This window comes from Brachycentrus maculatus, unplaced genomic scaffold, assembly GCF_059751285.1.
Source record: "Brachycentrus maculatus isolate JH-2025_06_01 unplaced genomic scaffold, ASM5975128v1 h1tg000340l, whole genome shotgun sequence".
NCBI lineage: Eukaryota > Metazoa > Arthropoda > Insecta > Trichoptera > Brachycentridae > Brachycentrus > Brachycentrus maculatus.
In genome coordinates, this window is record NW_028281089.1 from 637,381 (window position 1) to 653,619 (window position 16,239).

Sequence of the window (16,239 nt, forward strand, 5' to 3'; positions counted from 1 at the left end):
CCGTTCATGTTATCGGTAACTTGCACGGGTTCCTTTATGCAACCCCGAATGCCGTAGTCATTGTTTTTATTTTCTTTCTTTAGGACTTACTATTCTTCCTCTAATTCTTTATCCATATATTAATAATATTCTTCACTCTGAGCTCCTTCACGTCATTAGAAATGTCCCATGTTTACTGGATTCTATCGAAATCTGAATTAAAGTTGCGACTGAACGTGACCAATCCTGTGTTAAACCAATATGAAATCATTAAATCGCACTAAAACGTAACAATTTTACAAGCTAGAATTCCTGATTACTTTTTTATTTTATGTTTTTAATTTTATTATTATTTTTTTTTTTATTTGTATACATTTATTTAAATCACAATTTATACATATTATTTATAACTTTTTTTGCAGAGACCCACCAAGCCACCTTGTGTGTCTTGTCGGTGGAGTTCTTTTTTAAAACATTTTAAACTTATAATCATTTATTTTTTACTTGTAATCATTTAAGATGGAAATGAAACGTTTTGGTGACGTAACGCGGTAAACTTACGAACAAAAATTTGGACACCCTCAAAATGTTGTAAATTGAATACGACGCAAGTCGGGAATTATTCGTCAGCCCAAATAATCCCGGGGCAGACTATCGGATGAATTCCAATTATTTATTCAATCATCCCGTACGATCGCACCTCCGAAGTGTGTGGCCCCCCTATGGAGTAGCGCTGTGGGGTAGGTACTCGGGCGGCCTTGAAACGGCGGTGTGGGGGCGGCCGGGACGCCCCCCTCCCCCCTCCCCCAGCCCCGCTTACCGGCTCTATAAATAAGTCAGCTGTTCTATTTCGGGACCAGAGGGTGGTTGTCACGGCAACGGCGTAACACCCCATCCCCCACCCGCCACCCCCCGGCAGTAGGGCAGGCCGCAGGCATAGATCACAAAACTGAAAAAAATATTATAGATTACAAAACAAAAAATATATCATAGATTACAAAACAAAAATATATCATAGATTACAAAACAAATAAAATATCATAGATTACAAAACAAAAAAAAAATATCGCTCACTCCTTTCAAGAACGTCATAAATGAAAAAACTTGATTTTTCAGGAGAACGTTTTAAAAGTTTAAACATATAACATGTATTAAAAATAAATATCAAGCTACTTATTGAACTTTTTACTGTACAACACATCTTTTAAGTAAAACCTAAAGGTTTTTTCTCCATTTGAAAAATATTTAGTATATTTAAAAACATTATTAAACAATACCTTTTCTTCAAAATGCAAAAACAACATTTTCTGCCCTGTAGCGGGTAAATATTGAGTTGAATATTTGCCTCTTTTGCTGGGATATAGTACATTTTCTGGGCATTCCGAAAACACGCAAAACTGAAAATTGACAATTTTTTATTTATGATATTTTTTAAAGGAGTGAGCGATATCACATATAACAAAACAAAGAAAATATCATAGATTAAAAAAAATAAAACTATATTAGTAAAAACAACTCGCTTTCAGTGTGTTCGAATGGACACACTCGAAATGATGTGAATAAATAAATACAAATCAATTCCATCGGCACATTGAATTTCATAAATTGATTCGGCAGTCACTTTGTGGTAAAATCAATGCTGGAATGAAAAAACCTTTTATTTATCTGAGACACTTTTATTTGTATGCAAGATTTGTGAAATTTAGATACAATTAAAAATCTTGTATAGGCTGTATTGATTTCATCTGATTTAGTGATTGTATTTAAATTTTTGATTCCTAGTTTTAATATGCAGGGTGGCACAAAATAACATCAGTATATTGCAGCTGTCTAGTTCACAAATCGCTCACTCCTTTCTAGAACGTCATAAATCAAAAAACTTAATTTTTCAGGAGGACGTTTTTAAAGTTTAAAAATATAACACAATAAATTAAAAATAAATATCAAGACACTTGTTAAACTTTTTACTGTGCGACAGATCTTTTTAGGTAAAACCTGAAGGTTTTTTCTCCATTTCAAAAATATTTAGTATATTTAAAAAAAAATAATTAAACCAATACCTTTTCTTCAAAATACAAAAACAACATTTTTTGCCCTAAAGCGGGTAAATATTAAGTTAAAAATATGCCTCTTTTGCTGGGTTATAGTAAATTTTCTGGGCATTCCCAAAACATGCTCAACTGAAAATTGTCGATTTTTGATTTATGACGTTCTTGAAAGGAGTGAGCGAAATGTCAAATATGATTGTCGTACAACGCCGTTCGCAAAAATTATAACATCTTTCAATAGAGTGACTACTTTTGCGCCACCTGTACTAAATAATTTGGATTTAAATTTTAGTTATTTATTCTGAAGGTAAAAAAAAAAATAAACTAAGGTTCAAAATTATAAAGGTGTAATTAATATTTATTTTGGCGACCCGTTATTAAAATATTAAAACTTATTTATTGCATTCACTTTGAATTTTTGCATTTTAATAACTTAATTAAATCGACTATTTTATGTATTGACTTTATATTTTTGAGGAAGTATTATTTAAAAAATTAAATCAATTTAGATTTTCATTATATTTGTCTATACGGAAATTAATGTGAATCAATTATAAATCTCGTCGCAATTACAGATTACCAAAGCTATAATTAACATATTCTGAAATTAATTATAGATTAAAATTGAAATATTTATTACAAATTGATTCGCGGTAATTAAGAAAAAAATTCATGTATGTGTATTTTAACTTCTGTTCACAAATCTATACAACTTTTTACGAGTACTTCAAGATTTCATCGTTATCTCAACATAGTAAAATATTAGAGTCTGGGTATTGACAGGGCTCGTGACCTGTCATTGCCTGGTTCAAAAGATCACATTATAAACTGTTACATTTACTATTCTACCCATGATTGACAACCAACCATACTACTCAAATTTCGAAAGTTTCATATATGCTGTAAGTGAAAATACCGTTCACAAATTCGATGAAAACTTCTTAAGCGACATCTGTGGATGAAACTTACAAAATTTATATGAAATTGATAGAATTACATCTCAATTTGACATACTGTTTTTTTTTAAATATTGTATTTCAAATTACATTTTGATTTTTTATTTATTTATTTAAGTTTACTGGATTAATGCCACTTTTTCTTAAAATCTATTGTTACACGTGTTTTTATGCGAAATGCATCGAAACACGTGTCACAATAGATTTTAATAAATAGTGGTATTTACCAAGTAAAACTTTAAATAAAGTTGGATAAATATTACCACAGCGTGTCTGCCGAATCATTTAATGTAATTACATTTTTCATTTTGTGCATACCTTTTTTAAAACAGTTCAAATCGCTGCATTTTTCCTCGTAGTTTCTGAGTTTTCCGTGCATATAGTTTGGTTTTTAAATCGCTCGGCTAAAGAAACGCGCTTATTTTACGACTTAACCACGTGAATATAAAATTCCACCCACCGAAATAAGCACACATATAGCGTATTCGTATGACTGTATAGGAGAATGTGACCAAGTGCATTTTTTACAAAAACGTGATCATTGACTATTTGATATCTTACTAGCTTAATATTGCCCTGAAAAAATCGCAAAGGATTTTAAACTTGGAAGTATAATATATTGACTTGTTAAAAATGACTAACTGCATTGATGTTTATTTTCTTGCCAAGCAAAAGTGACTTAAATGGCCCTCCTGAACATTTTCCGTTATGTTAGTTGATCACTTTCTCGTGTACGACTACGATATATGTATCGGACTTTAAAAAAGAAGAAATTTTTGCTTCTGATTTGCATTTGTAGTGACAGTATGGCAAAATGACGGATTTAATAGATATGTATGTTTGTAAATTAACTGAATGCCGGTCGCTTGATCAAAAACAATTTTAAAATAATATGTATTTCGACAGATATTTCTCTCAGGAACAACGCTCTTGTTGCAAACTTTCGATACCTACTAAAGATTTCTAAAATCACTCTCTCCTTATCATTCATTGTTCACTTTATGTAATACCACTTTACAAGGTGAACAATGAATGATAAGGAGAGTGTTATATCACCATACCAAAGCTAACAATAATTTTAATATACAAAATATATTCTCAAAATCACCCGATATCTGGCCAGCATTTCATCGGAATATTTTTCTAAACAAATGACATTGCCGGCTTAATTATTTTCGGATCGGAATGTCGCGAGGCGGATTCCATCACAATTACAACAAATTCCCGCCATTAAACGGCAATAATGACAAACTTATCGTATAATACAATATAATGGCAGGCGGCGGCCATCTTGACGGCTCGAGGGGACACCATTTTATCGCCATTTTTATATTTTATTGGCGCCAAATATCTACGACGTTTACATTTTATTATTTGATTTTAAAACTGCGAATGGATAATTAATCGAGTGGGTTTGGAATATATTAAAATAGCAGGATATTTTTAGCTACGCTAGCTGCTACCTATTAAAAGAATGCCGTTCCGTTAGATTGATCACCTGGGCATATTATTTTATTACGGTTACTTGTGGGTGGACTGCCATGGACCTACATACAGGCTGACGCAAAATGAATCACCCTTTCGGAAGATATTTTACTTTTTTCAAATGGCAGGAAGATTTTAACATAATATTTTAATATACAGGTTTTATTATTTTAAAATCATAATAAAATAAAAAGTACCAAAAATATGTTTGGTACTTTTGACTATACAATATTATATATGTAGTTTATTTTGAAAAAATATAAAATAGTACAAAATGATGAAGTAAAACTAACTACGCAAGAAAATATCACACTGAGAAAAATGTACCAAACATATCGCTCACTCCTTTCAACAACGTCATAAATCAAACAACTTGATTTTCAGGAGATTGTTTTTAAAGTTTCAAAATAAAAACATAATGAAATGAACTGAAAATAAATATCTAGCCACTTATTGAACTTTTTATTGTGCAGCAGATCTTTTTAGATAAAATCTGAATGTTTTTTCTCCATTTGAAAATATTTAGTATATTTAAAAAAAATATTAAACAATACCTTTTCTTCAAAATGCAAAAACAACACTTTCTGCCCTGTAGCGGGTAAATATTGAGTAAAAAATATGCTGCTTTTGCTGGGATATAGTACATTTTCTGGGCATTCCGAATACATGCACAACTGAAAATTGTCGATTTTTATACATATATGACGTTGTTGAAAGGAGTGAGCGATATGTCAATATTGTGCGATCCACAAATGGCATTGTATCTACAAAAATAGTTTAGTTGTATAGGATTAAAGGAGTTTTTATTTGATTTGGTATTTTAAAGCGACGTCCATATCTAAAACGAAATATGATCGATATCTTCAAAATAACACGCACTGATTGTCAACAGAGCTATCATATCGGAATATCGAGGTTTCCCATAGTAGTAATAATCATTTTTTGAAGGTTACGCAGTTAAATTTCCAACTGATAATCAAATAAAGTGTATCCGTTTGACTTTAATAGCATAAACGGTAAATTTATTTTAAGCAATGTGATATTTTGTTATCGTAGTGTTTTTTCCAACAGATAAAAATTCATAAATCAACGTTTGCAGTTTGCTCTTTGTAAAACACTTTATATAAGTACATTGAATCCTCGATATGACGGACTAGTTGTGGGAAGGGGGTGTCCTTTAAAACCGAAAGTCCACTATGTAAAAATACAACATTTTGAGTGTGTCCAAATACTTGTTCACAAATCTGGATTATCTCACCAATAGATCGGTAGTGTAAAGGCAAAGGGGTATATCTGTCTCAGACCAAATTTTACAGGAGAGCAAAAACTAACTTGTGAAATTAAATATTTTGTTCGGATGGCATATGTACATATCTTAATAAAACTTAATTATTTTTGCGACTACAACTATATCCTTTTACTAGATTATGGAATACACTATTTTTGACATTTTGTGGAACAAACTTAGAAAATGAAAAATTTGACAGATATACCCGTTTGCCATAACACTACCGAGATGTCTCTAGTGAAGTTCTAGTGATTCAAGAACAAGGTTTCTCAATTGGTTCATATATATAGAACTTCCAAGAATTTGAGTAGTAGAATTGGTCAATGTTACACGTGTGTAAAGTGATCACTCAAACCAGCCTATAACGGTTGTCAGCCCCGTAAATGCCCAGACTTCCATATTTTGATGAGATTACTTTGTGTAATACCACTTAAAAAAACACTAATTCGTGATAACCGGTTCCGGAATAATCATTCCATCATCAGGTCATTAAAATGAAATTGTTACGGTCTGACATTTATACAAAAACACAATTTTGAAAGAGAGAAAGAAGACAAATGAATCACAATGGAAATATTGTTAAAAGTGGACTTGAAGTGAAATTTAATATACAAAATATATACATGTATTACCTACTTTTCATCTCCCCCCTTTTGAGCGTGGTGACCATTACAATGCGGAGGCGGTCATAATATAATATTAACAGGACGTTTTATTTTTTGTATTTGACTGGATTTTTCGTCCATTATATCGAGGTTCTACTGTATCTGTGTAAGTTCTATAAATATCTCGAATCGATACTCGGTGTAGCCATAGCTACTCCGTCCAGATATAGACGAACGAGTCGGATTATTTATGTGCTGCCTTCATTTTGTTGGTAAATATTTAATTACATCGCAACCTTTGGAATAAATGAATTAGTCAGAGGCGGTTCTATTTTTGGATCAACTCTCGACTCGCAAATATTTACGGATATTTCAACCTATTTCTGATAAGCTTGGAATTTATGTATTAATTTTAAATCAAACACAGATTTTTTGAGTCTACTAAACATAAGGACCGTAGTCCATTTGATCTTCACATTCGTTTGATAATGCCCTAACAAGGCGAAACAATTGTCACAATATAATTTTTTATGTGTTTTTTATTAATAAAATACAACTTAGTAGACTCAAAAAATCTGTGTTTGATTTAAAATTAATACATAAATTAAAATGGAGTTCTACAAATTAAACGCCAAGTCAATAAATAAGCTTGGAATTTATACATTTAACGTGCTAATAAAATATCACAAAGCAAACATAATACTGTATGTAATTAAGGGGATATTCGCCAACACATAATTCATTCCAATCATTCCGGAGACCACCGGAGAGGCCACATGTCTGTTCACGCCCGATTTTTTTTAAAGACTGTCATTTGGAAAATATTTTGATTTTTTGGAATATATATAGAAAAATATAATTTAATATATCGCATTGGCTCTATTAGTTTCGATTACAGGTCGTATTGGCCCATCAGTTTCAATCACAGGTCGCATTGTCCCCATCAGTTTTAATTACAGGTCGTATTGGCCCTATCAGTTTCGATAATATGTCGCAAAAGCCCTGTCAATTTCAATTACAGGTCGCATTGGCCCTATCAGTTTCGATCACAAGTCGCATCGGCCCTATCAGTTTCGATTAAATATCCCGACGGTTTCGACCATCTACCCCTAACTTTTTTTATAATATTTTTGTTTTTTTGTTGCAGAAATGGCACACGAGTCGGGCGGCGTGGGAGCGGTGGGCAGCCCCACGGGCGTGCGGCGCGGCTCCGGAGCCCCCGCGCCGGGCGCCGCGGCGCCGCCCACGCAGGTCGTCGCCGCCGCCTCCGCGCCCGCCGCGGCGCCCCCCAGCAACGAGCTCACCTTCCAGCACCAGATACTGCAGGTGAATACCTGCTCCCGGAACTCCTCCCCGACCCCCCCAACCACCATCATCGCAAAATACTTTATTTCCGATGGCAGTCTGGATTATTTCCGGATTGTAATGCGTATAAACGGAGAATCGAAGGAGTACAAAATAGATTATTGAAGTATCTTGACAATAGATGTTTTAGACCACACTCGGATGGTGTAGAGCAGTGCTTTTTCGCAATAGGCCCGTCAATGTACTTTTCTGCACATGAAGTTTAAACAAATAACCATCGACTCTCTCAGTCACTCTCTCACTCTTCGCTCTCTCCTTTCAACAACGTATATCACAAACTTTAAAAACGTTCGCCAGAAAAATCAAGGTTTTTTATTTATGACGTTCTTGAAAGGAGTGAACGATATGTCGCTCACTCCTTTCAAGAACGTCATAAATCAAAAATCGTCAATTTTCAGTTGTGCATGTTTTCGGAAAATGCCCAGAAAATGTACTTTATCCCAGCAAAAGCATATTTTTATCTTAATATTTACCCCCTACAGGGCAGAAAGTATTTTTGGATTTTGAAGAAAAGGTATTGTTTAATTCATTTTTTTAAATATACTAAAAAAATCAAATGGAGAAAAAACATTCAGGTTTTTCATAAAAAGATGTGTTGCACAGTAAAAAGTTCAATAAGTGGCTTGATATTTATTTTTAATACATTTTATTCTATTTTTGAACTTTAAAAACGATCTCCTGAAAAATCAAGTTGTCTGAAATATGACGTTGTTGAAAGGAGTGAGCGTTATGTCTTTTTCTTAGGTCGAATAACCAACCCTCTGCAATGTTTGAGTTACCTAATCGAAAGAAGAGAGAAATACTTAATCCAAATTGATTTTATTAGTAATTACATGGTCGCGTTACGAGAATTACACAGTTTAAGCGAAATAACAAATGCGTCACGGCTGATTCCCCGAGCTGTCCGTACCGCAGGCGGGGACAAAAATAGACATCGTCAGATCCGAACTCGGACCTTTTATTCACCTACTCTTCATTTATATATTTAAATTCCCGATAAAAATCCTGTTTATTTGTAATTTAAGTTTCACTTAGTACATACCAATATTTCTTATGAATCAACTTCTTTTCTATACAAACAAAATTCTATTTATTGTTTCGGCATTAACTTTGTGGTAAGACATGTTACAATGATTAAAGAAAACACTTTCCCCCTAACTTTCCCCTCTCCTTATTTATAGAACATTTTTATATTTTATATTTTAGTTATTATACAGACCTGAATGATGGAAGTTTAACTTCCGAAACATGTAGTCTTTAATAAAACTCAAGTGGTATAAAACAAGTGTATTCTTTAATCGTTCAAACAAAATTCACCTAAACTCATTAAAAAAAATCATTAAAAAACATTCTACATAAAAAAAAACATGCTTTTTAGGGACAAGGTAGAAAGTGAATCAATTAAAGTCCAGGTGTAATTATTTTATTGTAAAACCTTTATACTGTAAATTGTTATTGAATCTTTTGTATGTAATGCATATAATCTAATAATTAAAAAAAAATCATAATAAAATAAAAATTGTATTAACATGTAAGTATTTCGGCTCAACACAGGCCATGCCTAAAGAGCCGTAATACATATAATAACAAAATAATAAAAATGAATATATCTTTGAAATAAATAAATGAAAATATAAAAATTAAGTCAAAAAAATTCACAGGACTTTGACAAATTGTTGTGAATGGAAAATTCTGTTTTTTTTATCAATTCAAATTTGAAAGTATGTTTATCACGATATGCTGTTTTATTTGGGCTGTTTGGGATATTTTATTCACCAATACCAGAATAAAAACTATAATCGATCAATATTTGAGAAAAACGTTGTTGATTTTGTATTCATCTAATAAAAATGACAATTTTTGCTAAAAAAAGTCTCCAACAATTTTAGCACACATACCGTATATTGTAATAAAAATCTCAGTTTTCATCAATTGATCCCGCGGTCACATTGTGGTAACATCCATCCTCTTTTAATTTTTGAACAAGTATTTGGACACACTGAAAACATTGAGTTAACCCTTCACTGCATAGTGTATCAAATTTGTTACATACCCAAAAGTTAGTGTTAAAACGTCCTTTGAAAATAAAAGCAACCATTCTTTGTTGTTACTGATAAGATACATTCATAACTCACGTATATAGTTCATAATTTAGCTAAAAGACGCGCTATGAACGCCGACATAATAACTTCACTTGTCCCTCGAAGACGAACTGTCAATGCAGTCATGCAGTGAAGGGTTAAGATAAGTCGTTATTAGATTCGGGTTTATCGCCCAGTACTGTTAGTTCCACCCTGCCAGCTCTCGTGTCTGGTTGCAATGAGGAAAGTTTCAATTGCCTTCATTGAAAGCAATTTAAAGCAATCGCGATGATACCTGCTTTAGACAATTGGACATTCCTACTAAATACCAAAATATATACATTAGGTTTACTAATGGCGAATTGACAGTCCTATAGAAGTCCTGTAAAGAAACGATTCAATTGTAATATATTTATATATATATATATATATATATATATATATATATATATATATATATATATATATATATATATATATATATATATATATATATATATATATATATATATATATATATATATATATATATATATATATATATATATATATATATATATATATATATATATATATATATATATATATATATATATATATATATATATATATATATATATATATATATATATATATATATATATATATATATATATATATATATATATATATATATTTATATCTATCCATATAGAACTTCCAAGAATTTGAGTAGTGTGTTTGTCAATAATGGGTAGAATAGGTGAATGTTACACGTGTGTAAAGTGATCACTTAAACCAGCTTATGATGGTCATAAAGCTCATAATGTCCAGATTTCCATAATTCTTTCATGAGATGTCAAACAAAATAATGTTTTTATATGACAGTTTGTTTGTTTGATGAACAAAAATAAAATGTGAACGCATTAAAAGTTGGTAAATGCGTATGCATTATATTTCTAGTGATAAACACTTCCCAATAACAATGTATTAAGGTAGGTACACATTATATTATTTAGAAAAACACGTCTAGACTGTATTTTATCTGCCGTTCTGACGTACTAAACCAAATTATTTATCAAATTCACAATTTACAGACAGTAAACATGTACATACATTGTTTATTTGGAAATGGACTGACTGATGGAGTGAGCGATATTAGCGACTGTATTTTCGCACTATTTTCCGTATCACACGTTGAATAATAACATCCCTTTTAACGCTGGCAGTTTGAGTGGCTGAAGTGTCGTGTTTAATTGCGAATATGATGAGTGTAATTACGAGTATTTTTATTGGACTAGCACGATGCGTGTTGCTGTTCTCGTTGATTCACGGCCTATTTATAGAAACATTTTTATTCGCCGGTTTCCTGCTCGACGTTCCGGTGATGATTTTGACTCAACCACAACAAAACACACACACACGCACACACACACATGTATATATATATATATATATATATATATATATATATATATATATATATATATATATATATATATATATATAAATATATCTGCACCCCAATGGTGCATAGGGCACTGCATCATATAAACGCAGTGTTATTTTGATCGTTAACTCTTGATGGAAAGGTAATCAGCCCTCCGCTTCAGGAACCAGTCCAGGGTAATATTGAATAAATAGTAGAGTGAAAAAATCATTTATGTTTATTTGACCCTCCCCCTGGAAATCAAACCCGGTACCTCTAGAACGGTAGCCGAGCGTGCTGACCATTACACTACGGAGGCGGCTTTGTTTGTATAATATATATATTTTTTTAAATCTATCAAAAGTTAGTTTTAAATATTTTAAATGTTAAGTTAAAAATATGCATCTTCTCTGGCATTCCGAAAACATGCACAACTGAAAATTGACGGATTTTTTATTTATGACGTTCTTGAAAGGAGTGAGCGATATATTTTTTAAATCTATCAAAAAATAGTCTTAAATATTTTCCGTAATTTATGTCCAAGTTAAAAACGTTGCTTTGTTTGTATGATAATATTTATTTTTTAATCTAATGAAATATCATTTTTAAAATATATACTACATAATTTATATCGAAGTAAATAAGAATTAAATTATTACGCATTAATAATTCAAAGTTCCTACTTTATTTTTTAATTTGGTAAGACAGTCTTATCTTTACAATTATATAAATAGATCCAGGAAGTGGCCCACAGCTTATCTCACTCTATTTTTTATGATTTGAGTAAGTGTTGTGTTTATTAATTGTTATCGCTCGTAAAAACGTTATTTAAAAATGTTGTTTATCAAAAAATTGGAGCTACCAAACCGCTAAAAATAGCAGAAAATGTATAACATTCGTGATAGTGTCCATATTGATGGATGCGTGACCTCTGCGCCATCTCTGGTCTGTAGTCTCTTCCCATTTTTCCATCCAACAGAATGTCAGATGACAGACTTCCACGTATCGCCCTCCAAGGAATCCCTGAAGGACGCATACCCCCAGGCAGACCTCCAAAAAGGTGAAAAGACAGCTGGGAGTCAACATCTCAAGAGCTACAAGCGGAGGCACAAACAGATCCTTAGGATCTAGAAAGAGAAGAAGAAGAAGACAATTCTATGTAAATTTCTACATTGTTCTGTGAGTTGAAAAGGATTCGTTTTGACATCTCGTCGGTGAATATATATATAAACATATATATGGTCAGCTGGAGTGTCCATGGTCAGCTGGAGTGTCCCTTAGAGACAAAATAAAGAGTTCACGCATTCGTGGAAGCCTGGCTGTAACAGGCATCAATAGTAAGGTAGAGGAAAGGCAATTGAGATTGTATGTGCTCATTCTTCGTCATTACTGAGGGTTTTGACCCTTGTGGTAGCAATGACTCTTCTCCAGTTATCCCTTGACTGCGCTGCACGTAGCGCTCTAACCACTGAGGTACCTGCTGCTGCCTTATCTTCATCGGTCCATCGTTTGGGGATCTTCCACTCTCTCTCTTCCCCTCGAGGCTACCGACCACAACTAGTCGTTCCAGACTATCCTCGTTGCCACGCGCAATGTGTCCAAAAAACTGGAGAATCCGTTGGGTAAAGACATTGGCTAAAGTCAAGCTATCCAAGCGTAGTTCCTGGCGAATGGATTCGTTGGTGCGTCTAGCTGTCCATGGGATTCGGAGCATGCGCCTCCAACACCACATTTCGAAAGAATTCACATTTTCTCCTTTCTGCTGCTTTTATGGTCCACGTTTCAGCAGCATAGAGAAAAATTGATTGGACCAAGCTCCCGACAAGCTTTTTCTTGGTGCTCATATGTTGTTGATAAAAATAACTATTTTCGTCTCGTTTTAAATGTCAAAATTACTGCAAATTGGATAACGCTCTTGATGTGATTTTTCACGGAAATGGCGCTGTATAAATTGGCCATTATTATTTTTATATTAACTGAAAACAACAAAAAGTATTGACTCGTTAAAAAGCACGCGAAATGATACAGCAAAAGGGAGGTAGCGCATAAGAAAAGATCGAAATCTAATAAATAAGAAACTAATCAGGCCACTTGTGTCGAGAATTTCACCTCAGCATTCCATCCTCGTTGCGTCACGCAGATACGAGTAATCACATAACGATTTATGTCTATGCTGAGCGCATCGAGTATAGCGGCGCCTTGCGTTGGCAGGGTCCCGAGGGTGTGCCATTGTCGGCGGTGTTTATGCGTCTGCAAAGGTCGCTCCGACTATCTTTAGCCCCAATAAAATATATTACATAAAGATGTCCGTTCAATCTGGCGTTAATTCGCGCGGGGCTCGCGAGCCAAATCACCCGACACCTGTTTTAATAATGCCGTCGTTCGTAACAGATTCATTACTCGCTTTGCGCTAGGGCGCTTGTGCACTACGCGGAATTTTACTGTCCTGTTTTTTTAGGGTCCGGTGTAGCATGAAAAATCAATGATGATTGGCGTGCGCACTTGTCCGTCTTTCTCCGGATCGGTGCGTGATCACTCGTGGACTCGATCACGCTAAACTGTCAAACTTCGTAGTAGTTCTGCCGAACACTGCAATATATCGTTCCGACGGATGTTAGAGGTCAAAATAAAATATGGAACAAAGGCAAAATAAAGGAATGGGTAATGATCAAGAGTTAATTTTATGAAAATTGTAAAATGTTTATATTCTTAATTTTTCTCTCTTTTTGTGTGTATATTAGGTTAAAATCGTTAAAAACAATAAAAAATGTATTCAAAAAGAACGTTGGAGTTACCAAGACACACAAGGTGGCTTGTTGGGTACAATTATTTTTTTAAATGTTCAAAATTGTGATTGAAATAAATGGATACAATTTATGTTTAAAAAATAAATAAAGCGTTCTTACAGCGTTTGCGCACTACACTGAATTTTACCGTCCGGCAGTCCGGTTTTTTTAAAAAATAAAAGTGACTACGACGGTTTAGCGTGATCGAATTGGCGCGCAACGTGATCACGCACCGATCAAGCGCACTGATCCTAAGAAAGACGGACAAAAGCACAAGCCAATCATCCGTTATTTCATGCTAAGCGGACTGCCGGACAGTAAAATTCCGTGTAGTGCACAAGCGCTCATATTGTGTAACGTGATCGGACTCCAGTCGGACACCCTGGACCAGGGGTGGTCAAACGGCGGCCCGGTCACCCTGTGCTGATATGGAAATATTTAAAAAAATTACAACATTTTCAGTGTGTCCAAATACTTGTTCACAAATTTGAATTATCTTCAATTATAGGAGTTATTTTTCATATGTTGACATCTCAACATAAAGTGATAACTTAAACCAGCCTATGCCAGACTAAGCCCCGTATATGCCCCGACTTCCATATTCTTCTTCATCTATGTTGAGATTTCAAAAAATAATGTAAAAATAACTCCTAATTGGAGATAATCCAGATTTGCGCACAAGTATTTTGACACTATCAAAATGTTGATAAAAATTAAAAGTTGGTTGAATCTATGCGTATTTCTGAAATATCTAGTCATACCATACTTCTTTCGGCACATTCTCAATCTCCGGCTGCCATCCGATTCATAACGAATTTTTAACATTCTTGCTGTGTTTAGAATTTAGAGAAAATTCCGAAAAATTCCCCAAACACGACATTAATCTTATTTTACTAGGAATAAACATTTCCCAGCGGATGTGCATATTACGAAAATCACTTTGGTATTCTCATCTGTTGATGAATTCCAAACGATTTGAGTCATGCTTTTTGGCAAATATCGCACATTTCTCTGTCAATCACTACGTTTTTTTACCTTCTAAAAACGGACTCCAGACCGTTAACTTTTTTCAGTGAATAATATTAACTGAAATTGTCTAATTGAAAGCTGTCCCACCGCATGCCCAGATCTGATACAGAAGCATCTAGGCTTCCTGACAGATCTGCTCTTGCTAAGCATTTTTTTTTAACTAAGTTGTGAAATTTATTGAAAATGTGAAACAACATAAAATTGTATCCCGATTTTACTATGAATTTACATTTAAAAGCTTTCAATATACCTGTCACTGACAATCTAAATAATACAAGGCTGTAAGTCCATCACCAAATTTTCTAGAAGTTCCCCAGTGTAATTGTCTAAAATTGTCCGCCTCCGTAGTCAGCACGCTCGGCTACTGTTCTGGTCGTCCCGGGTTCGATTCCCAAGGGGGCCAAATAAATATAAGTGATTTTTTCACTGTTATATTTATTCAATATTACCCTGGACTGGTACCTGAAGCGGAGGGCTGATTACCTTTCCTTCGTGTGTAAAACGATCAAGATAACACTGCATTTATATGAAGCAGTGCCCTATGCACCATTGGGGTGCGGATAAGGGTTTTATTATTATTATTAATATTAATTTGACTCGCAAGTTGCTTTTGTAATATTATTCAACACTGGCAATGTTCACGCGTTTTGCGAATATCAACAAGGAACTGAACTGTTTCGGCTGACTTAACTCTAAGAAATATAATATTTTATCTCAGTACAGTAACACCACGATATAAAGGACTAATAAGGGGGAGGGGTGCCGTTAAAGCCGAAAGTCCGTTATATAAAAATAAGTTTAAAATAAATCAATTGTCTTCTTAAATTAATTTACAAGTAAACAATGCTAAAGTTTTGTTTCAGTATTGATGTATTAAGACATAATACATATCGCTCACTCCTTTCAAGAATGTCATAAATAAAAAAAACTTGATTTTTCAGGAGAACGTTTTTAAAGTTTAAAAATATAATAAAATGTATTAAAAATAAAAATCAAGCCACTTGTTGAACATTTTACTGTGCAACAGATCTTTTTAGGTAAAACCTGAATGTTTTTTTTCCATTTGAAAAATATTTAGTATATTCAAAAAAATAATTAAACAATACCTTTTCTTCAAAATGCAAAAACAACTTTCTGCCCTGTAGCGAGTAAATATTAAGTTAACAATATGCCGCTTTTGCTAGGATATAGTACATTTTCTCGGCATTC

General features: G+C 33.4%; 1 protein-coding gene across 6 annotated transcripts in view; it reads left to right on the forward strand.

The window, feature by feature from the left end:
- The window catches only part of HDAC4 (histone deacetylase 4), a 163,133-nt gene that overhangs the window by 126,812 nt on the left and 20,082 nt on the right, over nucleotides 1-16,239 (forward strand). For all 6 annotated transcript variants that reach the window (XM_088269171.1, XM_088269173.1, XM_088269172.1 and 3 more), the window contains one exon: nucleotides 7,509-7,687. In XM_088269171.1, the coding sequence (XP_088125297.1) occupies nucleotides 7,509-7,687 (179 nt within the window). The remainder of the gene's footprint in view (nucleotides 1-7,508; nucleotides 7,688-16,239) is intronic.